We start from the raw sequence: 21,612 nt of genomic DNA, 5'->3' as shown, positions 1-21,612 counted from the left end.
ATACATTCTGGCCCTCTTGTGGGTTAAAAAAGAATGTTTGTAGATGACGTGGCCGCGATATAACAAGTAAATATGGACATTCGTACTAGAGTGTTAGTGTATATGGAAGGGGACATGCAAGAGAGACGGTGTGATAGTGATGTGCAAAGAAAAGGCGACTGGTCTGAGATTAAGAGTTAAGGCCCAGGTGATCCAAACAAGAGACGATGCATCCGATGTCAGTGAAATCACCGATGTTCCTAATCTCACCGCGCCTCCGATATGAAGAGAACGACTGCAGAGCCGTGGTAAAGCTTTAAACACCACCTACCGAGCAGAACTTAAGAGGGAGAGCTGAAGGGAAGATCTGTCTGCAAGCTAACTTTCAAACGGATACTTGAGTTTATTAAGACAGGAATTTTAACAGTAGGAGCTTCACCTGAAACGTCATCTCCCGATTCATTTTTGCAGCTAAAATATTGCCAAATAGAATCTGTTTGGTTATTCTGCAAAGTTTGCTAGGTAATATCGCAATCCTGCTTTCTGTTTGGTTGCAAGAAATACAAATGATCAAGACCAGAGAGAGACAGCAAAAGCAGGACCTTAACTCACCAAGGTTCATGCCAGTTTACTAATAATCTGTCTAAAAATGCAAGATCACAGCAGTAGCAGCAGTAGCAGCAGTACAAAGCTAGGACAGTTTGGCTGTTTGACACTGTATAAAACCACACAGCTATGGGCATGACTTCTCTACGTTAAGTCTAGACTGTAGACGTGTGTCACCATTGGCTTACTGAAGGCAGCTTCCTAAGCTTTTTTTATGTGAGGAAGCCCTCTGAGAGACAACGTCATTGTGAAACACCTGCAGTATGTCTGGCAATAATACATTTAAAAAAAAAAAAAAAAAAAAAAGTGGATGGTTGGTGATTGTGCAAGTTCAAAATGTTTCAGCGCATCATGAAAACCCAATGATTCAGTGTTTAAAATATTTACAAAATATCTAAATGGTACTAAAATGATATGCCAACAATGCATTTCTCTCAAAAATATATAAAAATAAAACAAAGGAAAACAGAAAGCATAGAGAGATTCGAAGCGCTACACTAACGTACTGTGAAGCCTCAAGAATTAATACCCGGTGTCGTTCAGTGAGAAAATCCTAAACGAATGAACGTGGCGACACTCACACGCTTTGCACACACACACACACACACACACACACACACGCAGTGATCCAACCACAGAGGAGGGCTCTGATTTCTTAGAGTTGCGTACCGCGGCAGCACCCTGACCTAAAAGCCGTCGTCATCCCTACAGTGGCTCCGCCTGTCGAGCGAGGAGTCCGAGCCGCTGGGTGGGACTGGTGGCGCCCGCTGCCATGCTGTGTGTCCATATGGCTTTGGATGGAAAGATCTCAGTCTCTCTCTCCATTTATCCGTGTCCTCCGAGTCAGCTTCAGTTGGTTTTCATGGTGACATCTCGATTGCGCGCCTGTTCCTCCTCCTCCTCTTCCTCTTCCTCCTCCTCCTCTTCCTCCTCCTCCTCTTCCTCTTCCTGCTCATTGTCGTTCTTCCTGCGCCGGTTCTCGTTTAGGTCCTCCTCGTCGTTCTGAGCAGCAGTGGCGGCGGCGGCAGCGGCGGATGAGGCACCCTGAGTGGAGGAGGCGGCCTTTCTCTCCTGTCTCTCCTCGTCCTCGTTCTCCTCCTCCTCCTCGTCCTCTCCCTCCTCTTCCTCTTCTTCTTCCTCCTCCTCCTCACGGTCAAGAGCGAAGTAGCCGGTGCCTTTCACCGTGTCCTGGCGCTGGTAGAACAGCACGTAGCCTGCTTTGGACTACAGACAGACACAGACACACACACACACACACACACACACGAAATACATTATTCAGCTACACTGACTTAGATAATTCACATTACACAAAGCTGAAACATTACTGTGGCTCAGTTTCCATGTTGACATCTCTTTTTTTAACTTGGGTCAATGACCTTGCATGTTTTGTAATCCTTTCATAATGAGTTATACAACAACAGGAAGCTGATTAATGCAGTAATTACAACATTATTAGACATTCTTCCCCAGGCAAACCTACTGGGGGAACACCTCCTAAATTCTAATTGGTTAAATAAACAATAACTAATCTGTCTGTACAGGAAAAGTTCAAAGACAAGTTTGAAGATGTTATGTATTTTTTGTATTGTATAACAATTCCCATTAAAAAGGCCAAAATGGGTAATAAATTGATCCAAGTAACAAGTATTTTCTGTGTAGCTTAAGCCTGATATACAGTAGTTTAATCTGAAAACACACATCAGTGAGCTACACGGTTACACTGGGCCACACACACACAGTTTATTTTTAGTCAGTCACACATGTACCGTCCTGCAGCCAGAAAGAGACAAACCTATCAGAGGGCCAAATGTGCTTTAATCCGCAGCTAAAAACAGTTCCACTGAAATGCAGTTTACTTCTGTTCAAGTAACGTTCATGAAAAACAACAGTGCCCAGCTGTTTTAGCAAATTATGAACTGTTCTTAAAGATTTACAACTTCATTAGGATTAAATGGGCTTGTGTCTGAAAGAGCCACACAGGCAGAGGAAGCAGTCAGATACTGAGAGACGGAAGAACGTTGTTGGTTTCACTGGGTTTGTTAACAACAACAAAAATACAGAGCATCTCCAACCTTATTTAAATTCTGCTGCACTGACTGACTACTTTGCATCATCAGTCATGTCAGAAAATCAGATACCTCTAAATGCTAATTAAATGAATATTAAACACAAGGATAAGCACATTTTATGCCAAAATCATTATGGTTATCATCAGATTTTTCTAAGAGTCAAAGCCAAATAGTGCACCAAAGAACCAAACATCACGGCCTGGATTTCTGAGGCTGATACTGAACCAGACAAATGAATTTACTAAAGAGCTGTATCTGTAGTGATCACTCCTGTATTAAAAGTAATATTAGTCAAACAGGAGTGAGATATCTGAACGGGAATATTCTGTGAATTGCTTCATTCATGGAAATGAGGAAATGGTTTGCAGCTCATCTACAATACACATTAATGTAAAGAACTTCCACTCTTTTTAAACATAACCATATGCAAGAAATGTATGACATGTGGCGAATATGAAGGTCACTTCTTCGTTTTATTGCTGCCAACACTCCTTGAAAACGTGGAAAGTTTCTTGTGGGCTCTGAGGCGTAAAAGCCTTTACAAACTTTCTCAGTTACCCCCCACTGTCCACACGTCTTAATGAGACTTCACATGGTGTGAGTCTGGGTTTACTGCCTTGAATCACTGAGTTCTTTATATGTGCCAATTACTGTAAATTTAAACTGTCCAAAAATCAGTAATGGCAGCAAAATACCCATAACCCCTGAAAAGGTGTGCTCAGTAGCTTATGAAAGCCTTTTGGGAGTATGAGCGCAGTCGGATGTCTTTGTTCGGCAAAGTCATAATTAAATCATAATTTGTCACAACATTAAAAGTACATTACTTTGATGAAATTAACCGTTCCGGTTTGTGTACAGCGAATCCGCCTGTGTTGAATGTACAGTAGGTGTGCTGCCTGGCTTCTGCAAACGAGGAAACTCACCACTATTTGATCTTCATTGGCAGGTGACACGCTGCTGTCATCAAAGTTGTACCACTTTCCATCGTCTTTGTTCTTAGCGTAAGCAGTGTCTACAAGAAGTACAACGTTATACAAAGATTGTATTAATCAGGCTTTCCTCTTTCCAGGCTCACTTCATACACTCACACAGGTTTTTATGTTATAAAGTGGTTAGTAGCTTTGTCTGAAAAAGTTATTTCAGGGGAGAATGTATTTCTTTAAAAAATGTAAAATCTGTTCATATAAATGTAACTAGATTAAAGATGTGTATAGAGAACCAGGGACAGTTCTACATGTCACATACCCAACGTCCTATGCTGAAAAATGTATTCATGGCACTGTTCTATATTACAAGGACAGGGTTGCCTACAGAATGACAATGCAAACTCAACTCAAGTCCTTAAAAGAAACAGATTTATCTTAAATATGTGGAGAACCCCTGCTGTAAAGTCTGTGCTGAGTCAAACAAAGCTGTGTTTGATGTGTTTGAAGAAGTTACAAACACTGTTAGTCACGATTGATGTTAACATCAAGCTTGTTAGCCTGCTGCAATCACTGCTTTTCAGACGTGTCATAAATACTATATTTCTCTTGATAAAGAAAAGAGAACATGAGCATAAGACAGATATTTGCTGTTTGCTAGTCTTAGTGGTACCTGGCAATGAGACACAGAAAATCTGACACAAGCGATTTATATGCGAGTCTTACAGTGGCCTCCTCCCATTCCTCCGTAGTGGTTGGACACAGCGATGAGGTCGTAGCGACACGGCCCAGCGTTGGGGTTGATCAGAAACTCAGACATGTCCAGATCTCTAAAAGGAAAAACACAAATAACAGCATGTAACAACATAGCATGAAAACAAAAAAGAAAGTCAGCTCTGTGGTGGAATTTATATTAAACACAACTGAACTTTGCTACCATCTTAAGGGCATTTTTAAGAATTAATATCACAAGGCTGGTTTCAGTTGACAAATGCTAATGTTTAACTTCTCATGTAATTTTAGAAATAATGAATAAAAAAAAGTCAATTCTGTAACAGGATTCTGACAATAAGTGCCAGTGGTATTAAATCACTGGTGTCTGCATCACAATTAACAAATTTAAGTCATTTCATACAGAAGAAAAATGACTATACATTATAGACTGTCAAATTACTACTCCAAACTACTGTGTGTCAAGTGCAAAACACTGAATGTCCAGCAATCCCCAACACTTAGAAATCATCACACATAAAAACCAACAAGCCAAAGTTATTTTACTGAAATCTTAGCATGTGAAAAGAGTTTTTGTGTGTACGTACAGAATAGCACAGTAGTCTCAGACTTTTGGATCCCACTGTGTGTACTGTGAATATACTGAGCTGCATGTGGATGATATATTGCAGGTATGGGAAAATATGGGATACTCTCCTGAAAACATAGTGTTCTGCTCCAGGAACAAATTGGTTTTCCTCTGTGAGGGTGTGTGTGTGTGTGTGTGTGTGTGTGTGTGTGTGTGTGTGTGTACCTGAGCGGGAAGTCAACAAGGGAGTCCAGTTTATCTCTCATGTAGCGGCTGTAAGAGAAACGCTTCAGATGGACCACGAGCACAGGCGGCAGAGACCACAGGTCCAGCTTCTTAGTGGCCTGTTGGTGCTGCTTACAGTTCGGACAGTACCTGCGAGACCGGACACAGGGTAAGAAATGCATCATGATGCAGCATTTTGGCTGAGAGCTGGTGCAGCCAACTGCTTGTGACTTGTTTGTTTTGACTGTGCAGCGAGTGTCTCTCACCATGGGTCCTCTGCTCCCAGTTTTTCCTTTGTGGTGAACAGCTCGATGCAGTCCTTCAGCTTGAAGAAAGCCTTCTTCTGAGGCTTGTACTCCATGCTCTCGTGCTTGTCAAAGTCCTGCTCTCAGTCACACACACACACACACACACACACACACACACATCCACACACACAGCACAGCACACACACACAACGAGCACTACCACACACACAACACAACACAACACACACACACACACACAGACACACAGACACACAGACACACACAGAACTGTTGGAAAACATTTCTTGTAGCACTGTTGTATCTCATTGGACACAGCTTACCTCCCTGTCTAAAAATAGAACAGAAAGTGATAACACTTTACTTTGAAGAGGCCTTAAATGACACCATAATTAAAACCATTTTGCAGCCAAGGTTTTGTGCATAAATGGAGACCAAACCTGCGTAAATTCCATGTGTAGGAGGAGAAGGAAAGCACACATTTACTGCTCACTAACACGCCTTTAATTTGAATCCAACCCTGGTATTTACATCTCATAAAATTATACATACACTGATTATTTAAAATCTATTAAAATTATTTTATTAAAATCTATGAGGCGAACCCATTTATATTCTAGTTGTCAAATGGATGTGCTTATTTATTGCATCCTGTAACGAGCTGGACGTTTAATGCTGTTCTGAATGGTGCAGTGGCCGCTGCAGACATCAAACCTCTGACCTTTTGATTACAGCTCGTCACCAGGACTCCCTGTTGCTCTCGTCTGGGTCACACTGCCATATTTTGTAACCTGATGGCAGACTGTTGTTGTTATACACTAAGGGTGTGCGTGCTAAAACAGTGATGCAGCTCCTCTGCTACACTGACGCTGTAAAAATAGATATATGTATCCAAAGTTTCTGATATTGACTTTACCTCAACAACAGTCTCGTCAAAGTACTTCTTCTTGATCTCTGGCTCCCAGTCCAAGGAGAGATAAGAGCGGTCTGTGAAAATGTGGACAGAATGTAGATACACAAATCAGATGAGTCATCTTTAATTTTACTCTACACTCTTATCACCATCGTTTAGTTTCTCATTTCATGCATGTATCGACAGGATCATTTATTCTGAGGCTTATAAAATGATTCCTTTACTTTTCTATGCTGTGATTAAATTGTAAATGTGGGAAAAGTCCTTGGATACTAAGTAATGAACCTGATTATACTTTGCTTGAATTTTCATTTGAGGATATTATGGGAAGATTTATTTTCCTTCTAAAATGGGTTCTGTATATCCTCATTTCTCCCCCACTTCCTACCACTGAGTCGGAGGTGTCCCTCGTCAAAGCGGATCTGCCTGGTGTCCTCCTTGATGAGCGAGAAGTCTGTTTTGCCCATGTTATTGAACTGGAATGTAAAAAGTCTCTTTCTGTTGTGCTCGGCCGTCTGCTGGCCTTTGGTGGAGTTCTGTGGACCGACCACGCCGTTCTCCAGTTCGTTGTCCCCGCCCACAGAGTCCTCTGATTGGCTGTTGTCGTTCTCGGAGGGCAGCTCCTGATCCTGGCTCGACTCGTCGTCCTGCTCGTCGGTCTCCATCTCACCTGAAGGACAACAGAGCAGATTTTATATCACTCCTGCTGCTAAAGAAGAAATTTAAGTAACAAAACATGAAAACTTTACAGGAAGCGTATTTAACTTTAATGTGTGTGTGTGTGTGTGTGTGTGAGTGTGTGTGTATGTGTGTGTGTGTGTGTGTGTGTGGGGGGAGGTGTTTGTGCACTCACTCGGTGACCCCTCCTCCAGCAGACCATTAGTGGCGTTACCGTTGACAGTGTGTTGTTTGGGTGGCTGTGTCTCTTCACAATCCTCCTCATCCTCCTCTACTGAGGATCGCACAAACCGGCTGCAAACAAGAAGACATTTTTATTTGCAGCAACTGCACACGGAGTCTTTAAAAATGAAGGTTAAGTGAACATATGATCAGACAGTGTGAAACACGTGCACCTACCAGAGGCGCAGGAGCAGCATGTTGTAGAGTTTGTCCTCACTGAGGGTTCTGGGTACAGCGATGAGGAAGGGCTGTCCGAACAGCGGCGTGCTGGTGTGGTTGTAGCCTGATTGTTTGTACTTCTCCCTCAGGTGCACTGGGATCACTACGTGGTCTGTGTCCTCCACCCTGTTCACCGCCACCTCAAATCTGCACAGAGTAGTGGGGTCAGTTTTGAAGACGCACGGGACAAACTACAAGTCAGCTGCAGGCATGAAAGTGAAATCTACTTCTACTATATTATGTCTTTGGCAAATTAAGCAATTTAAACTGTTGCACTGCCAACTATTCTATGCTTTATGTCTCTGGTGTCACTAATGTTGTCCATAGTGAAGTCAAAACACAAACATTTGTCAAGTAAGGCTTCAAACCAGTCATAATTGAAGGTGATTAATAAGCCAGACTTAATGTTTCATTTTTCACATTAAAAGTTAATTAAAAGTTCTTTATATGGTGAACAAGGGCCAAGTCTGATTCTAATCAGAACTTAGATAATGCTGTTGTGATCAAAATTTGATATAAGAGTATGCTTGTCAGCCAAGCTTTACACTCACACATAGATATCATCTCTCTCCATGATGCTGCTGAGGTTCTCGTTGGTGGCGAAGATTCGGTGGAAACGGTGGTTGTAGATGTCAGTTACAATCATCTGGAGGATAAGAGATGGAGAGAAACAGGTCTTGAAAATGGAGGCTGATTGAACTGATAGGTGGACCTAACACTAGCGCTATTTAGTAACTTGTTAAAAGACTTAATATTTAGACATTATGATCCAATATAAAGGAGAAAGCGTTCTCTGAACTTAATAAACTAGTATGAGATCAAGATCATTTTTGTGCTCAGGATGCACTGATACAATGTTTATCCAGCTCCATATCCTTCCCTTCATCTATAGGAAACAGATACAACATTTTTTCCACTGGCTGCTGAAGTGGGTGGCAGGGACAGTTTAAAAGGGAACGGACTATTTTGGTCTGTTCTGTCTGAGGTGATGTCAACATTATATTGTGATGGCTTATAAGAGAGCAGGGTTACTGCCCAGAGCAGAGCTAAATGTGATGTTTATACCTTCTCAGCAGGAACCCCAGAAAGGCTGGAGAGGGAGGTACACAGGTCAGAGATGTAGCCCACCTTTGGCACGGTCAGCTTGTACTGAAACAGAAACACCTGGCCGTTACCTACTGTCTTCACTGGATATCATAATGTTATGATACTACACTACAGCACGTTTGCATGTTACCTGAGTGGGTTTGGCCAGAGGGTCCAGTCTGACTAGATAGACCTCCAGCGTGCGTTCCTTCTTCATGGGAAGTGGCAGCGTCAGGTAGCAGAAAGGATCAAAGGTCACAGACACCTTGGAGCACACAGGACACACCAGGGTGGACTTGAAAAGGCCGTGGAAGATGTCCACGATGATGGAGTCGTTTCTCTTGATGTGGTTCTCCCAGGCTTCCTCCGCCACCACCTGGAATACACAGCAAAGCAGAAACCAGCCATTACAAGAGACCAACAAATTGGAAAAATATTTTTAAAAAAATTTTTAAAAAAAAGAAATAAACATGCATCAAATCGAACATTTGGAAAAGGGACAGTTCTTATTGAGAAGGGCAATTTATAGCACAGAATAACTGAATGTCTGAACTACTGCTCATTAGTTGACGATCAATCTCGAGGATAAATATTAATATGTTTGGCCAACTACACGACACTTTCAGATCAGATTCAGTATTTCCCAAAACTTGTATAAAAACCCTGATTATTATAATATAAGCTGAACCTTGTCAGGCCTGCCGTTAGCGTCCTTTAGCTGGATGTAGGGCTTCTTCCTGATGCGGTTCAAGTCCTCGTGAAGGCCATCCAGGAGAAAGGCCAACAGCTCATGAGAGTCCTGCTGCTGGTAGCCCGAGAACTGGGGGGCAAAGCGGCCCACCTGGGTCTGGAGGATGAAAACACATGCACACATAGGGGGAAAAAAATGACGCATGAGGAGGAGTAAAGAGACAAGGAAAAAGAAAAGCTCTGAGGCTCTTTTCCATCTTTCAGATTGGAAGTGATGGTATGCTTTACATTCTCTGCTGCACCTACCTGTACAAACAAATGAAAGATAACGGCTACTGTGTGTGACACTTTTACAGACTCTCTTTTCTTTTTCTGTATAATCAATATAGTGTTCTGTTTTTAAACTTATCATAAAAAATGCTCAAAGAATTTTGCAGTTTTCCCGCTAAATGTTTTTACAAGTATTCACCTTGAAAGGCCTCGGGGTGACGTAGCTGTATTTGCCCGACCACAGCTGCTTGATAAGCTCGGCGTAGGCTCGGGCAATCTCCCCTTTCATGCCCAACGGGTTGTCCTCATTCAGTTCGTCTGTGTACTTGTCTTTGAGGAAGTACTCCGTCAGTGGAGGGATATTGCTTAAACACTGAGGGGGCACAAAAGCAGGAGAGGACAATTATCAGCAGAGGATGGATCACGGCACTTCACGAGATCTGCATTTCAACTTTCTGTACTGTCACTGTCTTTTTTTTTTGTTAAATACCTTTTAAAATATGTACATATTCAGGTTTGTGACCAAAGAAACTACATAAATTCTCTTATTACCACAAGCCTTCAGAACAGTTTCGACATTCATTCAACATTTCTTTTTTCTTGTATAGCACCTTGATCTTGGGAGATTTGTCTCTCCAGGCACAAACCATGGAGCATGGGCACATCTACATTTGGGTCAATGAGTCCAAAGTGCAGTCAAACACAGTTCTGCAGCACTTTTCCAATTTCTTCCAGACTTTGAACTTGGAAAGAATTAGAAAAATTTTCCACACTTTCCTGTGTCTGTGTAGAGCTCCCTGAAGGTGTGCTGGTTACCTGCACAGCAGAGTTCATGAAGCAGGTGTTGCCCAGGTTGGAGAGTCCACAGAGGCCTGAGCGTTCACTCTGCCTGCTCTGGTCTGAGTAGTCATAGCTGTTGCTGTAGGGGTGGTAGGACGGCAGACTATAGCTTGAATTCTTCACACTGTGCAAGAAACATACAAACGAACAAACAGGCGGGTTATACGGGGTTGGGTAGTCGTTGCTCAAATTGCTACAAGCAAAGAAAAGTTTACGGACATGTCATATTTCTACATCTATGTTAAGGTAACACGTTATATTTTATCAAGATAAAGTTGTTAATACATTAAAAAAACACACACAAGGCAAACACACAGCTTGAGTTTCCACTATTTCCTTTTAGACTGCAGACCAAACTACGATCCAAACCTATGACCCCCCCCACAAAGGCCCTTCTCAGGCTTCCTAGACAATTAGATCCTCCCCAGCTGCAGCAATCGGCAGACCTCTGGGGTGGCTGCAAGCCAGTGCTGGTCGTCTCTGCCTCCCACTGGTCAAGGGAAACAGCTGTGATGGCGGTGGAAGCAGTGGCCTCGCAGTTCAACACACGGTGGTCCACCCTTCTGCTGTCCAGCTCCACCGCCTCAGGCCTCAGGCACCACCAGCAACACAGGAGCATGACATCTCAGCCCCGCCCCGGCCCATGCCGGCCCACATGTCCGCAGGAAACTACACGGCCAGGAGCCTGATTGAGGTTCTGTTCGGGTCCGGTGCATGCAAATCCTGGTTTTTAGGGGTCAGGAAGGAAAGTCCAGCTCCAGTATTCCACTGTTGAGTCCTAATGATAACTCAGCTCAACCTAGTGCAGCTCCAGCAGCAGCTTCAATATAGTGCAGACCAAGTTTAGGTCTATGTTTGACTTCCAAGTCCAGCACAGGCCAACAACCAGACCACAAAGTGCATCAACACACAAAAACACACTCTTCTTCTTTCTTAGAGCTAACTAAGCAGCTCCCCTCTTCTCTTCTCCCCCCTTCTCCTTTTTCGGGCTCGACCGCCTGTCATCTTGTTATCCTCTCAGCCTCAGATGTCCTGTACTGTCCTGTACTGTCCTCTGGTCTCCTGCTCCTCCCTCTGGCCTGCCTGCTGCTCTCTGCCGCTCTACGGCTACCAGCAGATATTTATAGCAGCATCAGCAGCAGCAAGGATGCTCAAGACTACTGCTACCGAAGCTAGAGGTGCACAGAAAGAGAGAGAGAGAGGGATAGAGAGAGAGAGAGAAAGTGAGAGAGAGAGAGAGAGGGAGGGAGAGGCAGAGAGAATGGAGGGGGAGGGGCGGACAGTACAAGGGGGGGAGGCTGACAGAAGAGAAATGAGATGGGGATGGAGGGAGCAGCTGATCCACTGCATCCAGCTGAGGCTGCAGTATTCACAGGCCTAACTCTCTGAGTATCTCTCTACCACTCTCTCTCTCTAACATACATATACACACATACGTTAACACATGCACTCATGCCGACAAAACAATTATCCCCTTTTCTTCACACTTTCTTTCTTCACACTCAGCCACACATTCGACTGTGTTCTCCCTCATCTCAACACACTAACACAAATTCTCCCTCTCATTTTCCCCCTCTTGCTGTTAAAATGCACCCTATGACACTGTTAGCACCCCTCCTCAGTGAAACACACACACACACACACACACACACACACACACACACACACACACACACACACACACACACACACACACACACATTTGGGACACTCCCTCTTTCATCCTTGTTAATATGCCATGGGTGTCTGTATGGGAGCTTTTAAAGGGGAGGGTCTAAATAAATAAAATAAACCCAGAGAAAAGGGTGGTTTCATCACAGGGTGTGGAGGCAAGCGATGAGGGGAGCAGGAGCAGATGAAATGTATTCTGAAGGTCACTTAGACTGCAGAATGTGTGCATCGCAATGAGCTCAGGGGAGAGGAGAGGTAAGAGCACCAGAGAAGGACACAGAGAGGGGAGAGAGAGAGAGAGAGAGAGAGGGAGAGAGAGGGAGAGAGAGAGAGAGAGAGAGCCTGCCAGAATCAGGGGACACCGCCTTGTATGACACTGACACTTACTGCTGTTACAGAGCATCGCTACTGAGGCTAAACTGACCGGACCAAAACCACAAAATCAAAAAGACAAGTGTTATGTAATGCGAGAGCACTTAAAATGAAAAGAAAAAAAAACAAAAAAAAAAAACAGGCCCCATGCATAATTCAGCCGAAACGACAGCACTGGCACTACAGTGAATCAGGGACAGGAGAGCTGCTGGGACTGAAGATCCAATTTCCCCAAGTCACCCACACTATGCATTCCACAAACACTGTGCGGAAAAAGATGCCACTGGTATCAAATTATATAATGTAGAGAAATGACAATGTGAAACCATGATCCCAACTACAAGCCAGTATTATAATGCACTGAGATATAATGGGTGAGATTATCTTTTACTGTAAAGCCAGTAAGTGTAGGAAGGACGGGCTCAGTTCACTTCACTCCCATCCACCTTCCTTCTTTATCAATATTGATTTTTCGGGTGGCCGAGCTTGTGGCTGTTATATCTGCATTCCAACAGTATTAAGAAATGCAATGCAACGTGACAACATCCGAGATGCACACACACACACACGGATACACTCCAGCATGCAGTAAATCACAGACATTAGGTGGAAGAAGGGGACAGTAAAAGTCCAGTGGACAGCAGAGGCAGAAAGCTCCACCCACAGACGAGCAGTGCTCTCTAACAGAGGGCCGACACATCCTCTGGGTCCCATTGCTTTAGAGGAAAGCCTTAATCAGGTTACAGTAACGTTTCCACAAAACAGAAACTGAAAGCTGAAAAGAAACTGAGCTGTATTCCATTCATTCACTGGCATAGGAAGAAATCCAGACTGAATGATATTTGAGATGTTTTCTGTGATTTGACCTCATGCAACGCAACACTTACATCACCTCTCTCTTGAGTAAGGGTGATAAAGAACACTTAAGCATTTGATGTATGGGCTAGCATTAGGGCTGCATGTTTAAGCATATAGTGATTTTTAAAGGGGAAACAATAATGTACATTATTTGTATGTTAAATCATTGATATCTATATAACCTCTGATATAAGCTGTCAGATACCAGAATGAGTCACACACGGCTGGAGCAACAACGCTCAACAACTAAAACTAGTAAAGATGGAGGTTTGGGTCAAATCTTACAGTGCTCATCTTTGGAAATGAGCAAAGTAGACATGAAAGGATCTGAGTATCTGAACATGAAAACATTGTTGTTAATCAATGTAGAAGACTTTCTTTTATTCAGTGGAATGCTGTCAAGCTTGTAACTTAGCCTCAAGTACAGTTTTAATATCTGAGAGTTGTAATTATGTGCACATTAAGATACAACAGCACTGCCTTTAAACAACATAAGGACTGTGTTGGTGTGGGAGCAGTGCTTCCAAAACACCACACAAAGCCACTTAAGTCTGGAAAGTTATCATGGCAACGATTATGTTATGTTTTGTAGCATCAGTAGAAATACACCATGAAAGTGGGTTCAGCTTTTTTGCTAAAGAATCCTGCGTTTCTTTTCCTGCTGCGTTTCTAAACTGGCCTCATTCAACTTAAAAAGGAGATGCAGGCCAAGAAATCTCACATAGGCCATCTTTGAAAAATATAACCGAGGCAATGTAGTAAAACTGATCAGCCTGCAGAAAAGCCTTCTTAATTTGAAAACAATTTAGTTCATTTAAGTAGATCATGTTGTTTGGATATTCCTAGGTGTTAAATCAGAGGTTCCGTCTGTCTCAGGCTTGTCGTTGTACCCCAAATACATTGCTGATATGTCATTATTTGAGTGTTGTGATTGACTGTTGGATAAGGCAGTAATTGTGGAATCAAGGCCCTGTGGCACCGACTAATGTGAGAAATAATTAACACATTAACCATAATCATGCAGCCCTAGCCAAAGCTATCAATCAGTCAGGTAGAAAATCAGATGCAAACTATTAACTAACATAATTAACCGCTGACTAAGGCACCCAGGGGCACCAGTGGGCCATTTACAGAGAGCACTGCTGTCGCTGAAGAAAATACCAAAGAGATCAATCCCTCAAAAGCCCCTGCCCCCTCCCTGCTATCAACTCGTACAGCTGAAACTGCAGCATCAGGAGACAGCTTTAAGCCCCAAACGACAGCCAGAGATAGACCTGTAGAAAACAAACTTTGACACACTTGATGCTGAGGTACTGTAAACTGCTTCAATAATTATGACTGAATTGCGGAATGAGTGTAAATTGAGCACAATAGACTTTAGAACCACTTCATAAGTCAATTCGATCTGAAATTCCAGCCAAGTTAACGTCAAGGTCTGCGCTGAGCTACGCTTCCAGGCTCCATCTCTGGCTGTCAACATCCAAACCCACCCCTCAGCTGTTCAACCCACTACTAAGCCTTACTTCCTGCTGTTGAAGCTGCTGTTATGATTGTTTGTGAGAGATGAAGGCGAGATCTTTGGCAAAGCAGAGAGATTGGAAGCACCAGATGACCTTCAAAAGATAAAGAATAGATCATGAGTTAGAGTAGAGAAAATAAGGAGCCATTCAAGAAAGGTGTGTGAAGTGTCCATTAAATAAAACTGAGATGAAATAAAATAAAGAGAGGGATATGTCAGCAACAAAACGTCAAGCAAAAGAGGTAGGCAAAGTCGTAGAGAGGAGGAATATTTTGAAGATGATGAGGTGCTGTCGTGACATAGCAGGGAAACTTTTAAAAAGGGTTTAAATTTGGCAATTTCCAAAGAGAAGGCAATTGAAAAGTGTTTCAGGAAACTTCCCAGACAAGGAATTCTGGTGCTGTGTCACATCATTTAACTTTTTTTCCCCTTCAAACTGAGCAAATTAAAAAAAAAAATAAATTCAATAATACACTGCCTACTGTATGTGTTATCACCAGTAGTGTTTGAATAGAGCATGGAGATTGCCTTCCATTTCTGTGGTAACATCTTCCTTCTGTCAACAAAGAAATATAAGCCAGGTGATGTGCCGTTCACTCACTTGGAAAAAAAAAATAAATTCAATAATACACTGCCTACTGTATGTGTTATCACCAGTAGTGTTTGAATAGAGCATGGAGATTGCCTTCCATTTCTGTGGTAACATCTTCCTTCTGTCAACAAAGAAATATAAGCCAGGTGATGTGCCGTTCACTCACTTGGGTGCCGTGGAGCCTCGGGGCCATGAGCCATCCTCATTCTTCTGCTCTATTACAAGAACCTGTGGGAGACGGCAGAAAGAAAAGAGGGCTCCATCTGCTTTTACTAGTTTAAAGATGCCAACTCACTTAAGTATCTGCTCATCTGCACTCTGAACAAATAAGCTGCGTTTCTCTTAACTTTTTAATAATGCAGAAGCGGATGAAAGTTGAGACATATTTTGAGAAATGCAATCGATGGTTAACAACTCTGTTTAATTTTTTGTTTCCTTTACACACAGTAGCCTTTTCGAATGGGGAAAGACAGGAAGCCGGACGGATCTTATCTTCTGTTTCACTCGGTAGAGGATTTGTCTGAGGCTTAGCAATCCTCTAGAGCAGCTGCTGGTGAAAAGGACAGCCCTCTGATCAGAGGCTTCCTGGCTCACTATGGCCAGGTGTCTAAATGAATCGGAGTTAGAGTCAACTGCCAGGTGGATGCCAGGACATACATGTTTAAGCAGCTTACACAGAGAGGTAGAGTGCCTCATGGCAGCTGACAAACAGATGTTGTGGGTTTCGACACTGAAACCATCTCAATACAGGATGATCTTAGCGTATTATCTTAGCACAACTCCAGCTTCACTGTCGAGGGTAATTTAAATAATCGGATTTTCTTATTAATAAGTTTATATTTTGCTACTTCCCATTGCCGGATGTTTTACTTTTATTGCGTTTCTTGCTCTAACAACCCCATGTCAAGGTTTTTCTGCAGTGATGTTAAATGTTTACCTAGGAAAGAACCAGGAGAGAACCCTGGTAGCTAGTAGGAGCAGTGATGAAAAGAAAGAGCAGCATCTACAGCGACTTAAACTACAACAGACACTGTGTTTAAATGGTACATTATAAAGAATTGAACGCAAAAAAGTAGGTAATTCACTTGATTTTCAAATCAGTTTTTGTCTGAATGTGGTAGTGTGATTACTTATTGTGCCCTCTGCTGGCCGTGATAACCCATTGGATACAGAGTCAAACAGAGCAGGAAAAGAGGGGTTTTTTTAAAGCTCCACTCCAAATTGTTCTCACATTGTAACCATTGCAGATGGAAGCTCCTACCTGTCCTTGGTAGAGGCCAGCGTCCTGGATGGTGCTGTCAGGTTTGTTGAGAGGCTCAAACGTGTTGCTCATGTACCTGTTCCACAGCCTGGTCTCCTTCTCATCGGGGATGCTAAACAGCTTCCTCATCTCCTTCTCTATCATATCTGCAGCAAAGTGTGAATATTATCAACAAAAAAAAAAAAAAAAGGATTTGGTTTCAAACAGCACTTACTGGCAGGATGGAAAATGAAAAGACTCCACAAAAACTCTTCAACCACAAAAGAGGAACTAATTGGTGAATTCATCTATTATCACATTTGCTTTTTTGGGGCATGAATGGAAAAGACAGAAAGTCATTGACATAAAGAAATTGGGTTTTGTAACTAGACAAAAACCTGGATTACAGAAGCAATCTTGTGTTTGATTCTTTACTAGTGAAGTGTTATTATTAGTGTGCATTACTAGAGTGAAGGTTATTTGTGGTGAAGACTAAGACATAACAAGTTACAGCAAGTAAGATCTTTCATCGTCAACAGACTAGTGAGCATGTTTGTTCAGACATTACATGATTACTCAAGAATAACATGACCACTGTGTATAATCATTGCCTTTTGTGAATGTGTACAGAATGTGTCTGAGTGTGTTTGGGTCTCAAAATCATGACAATTGCTCTTACTTAATGTTTAAAGTAAAGTTTTAAAAAGGAAGACATTTACAGTGACAATTTTGGTGAAGACCCACGTCATTTAAGGAGCTCAGGTCAACTTGGAACTGCTTGGCTGTCACTTTAGTAACACCAGCAGTGTTTATAGACAGTTACTCCAGGGTGACTCAGGCCTACCTATTGTGTCAGCTTTACTGAAGCGTCTGGTGATCACATTGTCCATGTTGCTGTCTTCACAGAGCTTCAGCTCCGTCAGGTACACCTCTACCTTGCAGTGCTTCACAAACATACCCTGTTCCACCACCTGGAGAGACCAAACACAGGGGTATTATTAACTATTCATGTCTTTCAATGTTGAATCCATGATTAATTATATGCAAATGCAGTATATTGGAGATATGCAGCCTCCTGCTTGACAGCTAGCAACATTTGTCAACCAAACAGAGATCTGACCTGGAGCAAGTAAGCTTACAATTGTACCAGCTTGCAATCTGCAATTGTAATATAAAAGCTGCATATAAGATACAGCTCTTATATTATGTTATTCTAATTATCTACTTGCTGTCTTAAACAATGACATTAAACAGGTAAATTGTGGGTTGTACTAGCCACTGTTTCTAGTGGATAACAAAGCAGGGTTTGCTGGCCTGGTTGCCACTCATCTGGTGTCCTGATAGGAGCAGAGTCAGACTGAAGTGCCTAAATTAGCAGCACCTCGTAGAAACAGCTGAGGGGTCCCGGCCTATTTATTTCACCGCTGAGCCCCTCCAACACACGCTCATATCTACACACAGTACCAACTTCAGAAATGTCCATGAGAACTGCAATAGTCATGCACACACACTCACGGCTCAGATTCTCCCCCCGGCCCCTCCCCTACCCAAGCCCCGATTCCCCCAGTGGGCTCATCCTACCCCTCAGCACAACACCCATGTGTTTGTAAGCTCGGAGCAAAAAGCCCAACTCATAGCCAAACTGTGACAGAATTTCTCAAATCAGAGCCGGGCCAAAACCATTTACCCCACCCACCCGCACTCCTCCTATACTGGTTATGCCTCTTGCACTCCTCTCAAAAGCTTTCACGCTGTTTCTCTCAGTGTGACCTCAGCCGGCATTCCTCCACTTCAAAAAACAAGGACACGCAGGAACACTCCGCTGCTGTTGGCAATCAGACCAGAAGAGGACAGCGGAAGGAAACATAGCACCAAACCTGTAACTAAAATCCTCCTAAATCCTTTTTTAACACTTGTGTTCCCCCCGCACCTCAGGATGACACCCCCACAAAAGAAACAAAGAGTTTAAAAAAAAAAGGAAAACTAATAATGAACCTCCTGCATGTTGTGTCTCGCAGATCGCTCCATGTAGCTTTTCAGTCATCCAGAACGTTGCCTGAAAATAGAAACCCGGCGGCCACCCGATACATCCCACGACATACATGGCAAAAGGGGAGGGTCAATGGAAGAGGGTGGGGGGGGTGGCGAGAGAGAAAATTATAGAGATGGAGGGGGAAGAGGACCCTCTTCTAGCAGCCATGATGCCATGACTAGCGAGATTTGAGGCAGGGATTTGATACTGTGGGTCCAGTTAAGCTGTAGCCGCCATCATGAAGTATTCTACTAACTTATCAACTGTAACCACACATACAGCCAAATTTGCACCAAAGAACTCATTAACCCGACAATAGATAATTACAGTTCGTGACAGTTTTGTGAATGAAAAGCTGAAGGGAATGAATGAAAAGCACCATCATTGTTGCTTTCTATTAATGTTTCTGGCTCTTGTGCAGGGTATCTTTGTACATAACTGACTAACTGACAAATCAAGCCAACTAGTCAGAACATACTACAGCATTTCTTATGGTTAAACCTAAGCAAACAGTATTCCAATCTGTACTAAATGCAGTGCTTAACTGTCTGTCAAGTTTTACAATTGTACATTTTTTTAATTTTACAATTGTGCTGCATGTCTGACACCCTGATCTCAAATGGCCTTATTAGCAAACATTTCTCCCTTTAAACCCATCACAAGCCACACTAAGCACCATACCTGCTAACCACAACCATTACATTGCATCAGAGAAAACCACCTTTACTGGTGTTCTATTGCCCCATCAGTTCTATTACCAATGCAGTGAGGAGTGCAGGCTCCGTCCCTCTAATCCATACATAGTCTTATGCTAATTACTGGATCCTTACCTTGCGTGCAATTGGCTCCTGACCCTCTGTCAGTCCGTACCAACTGACAAGCTTATTCCAGCCCTCTGTGGGGACCAGGATGTAGTCCAGCTCATCGATGAGGTGCTCCTTGATGGCCAGCACATCCCCATCTAGAGGGAGGGAGGGAGGAAGACAAGCATATTTAGTGAGAGTAACAATAACAGGTCACTTACATTACTGACCCTGCACTGACTGTCTCATGTAATACAAAACACACAAAGAAAAAGGTATGCTGGAGAGCTTTCTATGAACCCCCAAAAAGCCTGCTCTATGGAGTTTGTCAACAATGTTGTTTTCATTCCCTTTTCCTCTGAACTCTTTGTTATTACTTCCAGAATGACTAAGCTATACTACCCTGGGGTTCCAGCCAGAGTGATGTAAAGGCCGCACAGTATTTACAATATATTCATAAAGATGATTTGGGATCTAAAAAGATAAAGCATCATCTGTCTTACCTCTGAGAAGACCAGAGTTATCAACGGGTCCTGGGTAGACATTCTGGTCTCCCATCTGGTACTTGTCCCAACTGTCAAATCCGACATATTTCTTCCACTGTTTAAACCAGTGACTGTCCACAAGGTACCTGCAGAGAAGGTAGGCAGTAATATATCAGCTCTCATAAAGCAAGGTGGGGTATTGTTAATCAGTCTAGATTGCTCAAGGCTCATGCAACAAACTTTAAGGTGTTAACGGAAACTTTTGTATTTCTTTTAACACGTTAAATGGTGATATTAGCAATACTTCGGCAGGTAAAGGCTACCTTTCCGCCAGTGACCTAAACAAACCTGCCTTTGAGAGGCAAACATTATACAGATTGATAGTTGTAACAGTAGCTCTGTTGACGCCGAGTTGAGTTCAGGTTGCTGCATGCCTGGCCAGCTGGCTCTGTGATTTTGACAGGTGCTTTTTTTCCGACTCCGCCCTTCCGAAGTCGACAGATGAACCCACTGACTGGCGAACTACTTAGAGCTTCGGTGGTCTAGCCAAGTAGCTAGATATTAGCCTGCTAACTAGGTCCGACAAAACGATATGTAGCCTCGCAGAGATCATGTCATGAGATAAAAAGCGAGGCGGTAGTTTGTAAGTGGTGAAAACAACCACCAGAATACAACACTTAAAAGATATGTGGGGTCAGTCGTTCTTCACTGACAGTCTAATAGCTAGCGTTAGCTCAAGCAGCGCTAGCCTGCCGAGCTGACACACATGAAGCTGACAGGAATCCGTTAGCTAGCTCGAAGCTAACTGTCAACACGGCCCGTCACCTCGGCTTTCTTATCCCTCATGGCCTTGACAGCCTCGGCGGAGCAAGCCGACGGCCACGCAGCATCTCTGAAAAGGTTTCAGCTCAAGTCTTACCAAGTGTCTCCTTTTCTTAGCTGTGTTTTCAACAGTGCCGCGACCTCTCCTCTCTGGGTATCCAGATCAGCCGCTCCTCCTTCCGCCATCTTTCCTCAGACATCACCCGCTGCATGGTGGGAAAGCGTGGGGCGTCACCGAGGCACGTAGAAGTGACGCCGCTGTTCCAGCCAATCAGCAGCTCACTGACAGCTAAGGCGTAGCATGACACCTAGTGGTAAACTTATTCTAGAAAAATGCTCCAAAACTGCCCCATCATTGTGGCTGCACAGCATTTTTGATGTCTGAGAAACTGTCTTCACCAACTTCTTTATCCAGGAGCATTTGATATTTTTTTTATCATGAGCTCAATATGTAATAGCCATATCTAGTACAGAATTAGTCAATGGACCTAGTCAGATATTTAATTTAATAACTGTCCATTTTTTAACCTGATTTTCCTGATCATAAATGAGACATTCTTTCCTACTGTGCAACAGTAAAATGCTTAATCCTGAAAGTCTTTTATTAGAGTGCCAGGTCCTTAGTATGGGAAGCACAGCACTGATATCATGCAGAGACACATTATGTAAACTAAATTTTTTCATTGCATATCAATAATGAATTCATAAAGTAAGAACAATTATGAATAAATAATGATAAAGATGATATGTATAATGTTACATAATAATTCAAAGGGGTATTCTAGAAAATAAACAAAAGTGCCACTGGCAGTGATGTACGGCCTCTAAGTCTAATGTTGTCCTACACTTCCTATCTTTTCATTAGAGCCTCCCTGATTGCCCAAATGCCCATGCCTTTCAGACTCCATGTCTCCAGTTCACAATGAAAG

General features: G+C 42.9%; 1 protein-coding gene across 2 annotated transcripts; it reads right to left on the bottom strand.

Moving 5' to 3' along the window:
• Positions 1 to 904: 904 nt before the first annotated feature.
• On the bottom strand, positions 905 to 20,869 carry usp15 (ubiquitin specific peptidase 15). 2 transcript variants are annotated; one of them, XM_022749218.1, is made up of 22 exons: positions 20,781 to 20,869; positions 19,880 to 20,007; positions 19,404 to 19,534; positions 17,386 to 17,512; positions 16,563 to 16,708; positions 15,468 to 15,529; positions 14,714 to 14,803; positions 10,266 to 10,413; positions 9,649 to 9,822; positions 9,178 to 9,336; positions 8,641 to 8,865; positions 8,469 to 8,552; positions 7,955 to 8,049; positions 7,362 to 7,550; positions 7,138 to 7,256; positions 6,673 to 6,954; positions 6,288 to 6,358; positions 5,372 to 5,487; positions 5,106 to 5,255; positions 4,307 to 4,410; positions 3,581 to 3,669; positions 905 to 1,809 (listed from the first exon to the last, which is right to left on the bottom strand). In XM_022749218.1, exons 1-22 carry the CDS (start codon positions 20,867 to 20,869, stop codon positions 1,435 to 1,437), a joined length of 3,153 nt encoding a protein of 1,050 aa, XP_022604939.1. In that variant the 3' UTR covers positions 905 to 1,434. The 2 variants fall into 2 exon arrangements, with proteins under 2 accessions (XP_022604939.1, XP_022604938.1); XM_022749217.1 differs by lacking the exon at positions 14,714 to 14,803.
• Between the last annotated feature and the right edge of the window lie 743 nt (positions 20,870 to 21,612).

The sequence above is a fragment of the Seriola dumerili genome, unplaced genomic scaffold (genome assembly GCF_002260705.1).
Source record: "Seriola dumerili isolate Sdu_G_001 unplaced genomic scaffold, Sdu_1.0 BDQW01000138.1, whole genome shotgun sequence".
Classification (NCBI taxonomy): domain Eukaryota; kingdom Metazoa; phylum Chordata; class Actinopteri; order Carangiformes; family Carangidae; genus Seriola; species Seriola dumerili.
Note: the sequence above shows the minus strand (reverse complement) of the source record. Positions and strands in the feature narration are given on the sequence as shown.

Excerpts from the sequence above, each read along its gene's own strand:
- usp15 (XM_022749218.1), bottom strand. The coding sequence starts at position 20,869 with ATGGCGGAAGGAGGAGCGGCTGATCTGGATACCCAGAGAGGAGAGGTC. Across the intron at positions 8,553-8,640 it reads CTCTGGCCAAACCCACTCAG|TACAAGCTGACCGTGCCAAA; the intron begins GTAACATGCAAA and ends TTTCTGTTTCAG. Across the intron at positions 5,488-6,287 it reads TTGACGAGACTGTTGTTGAG|GACTTTGACAAGCACGAGAG; the intron begins GTAAAGTCAATA and ends GACTGAGAGCAG.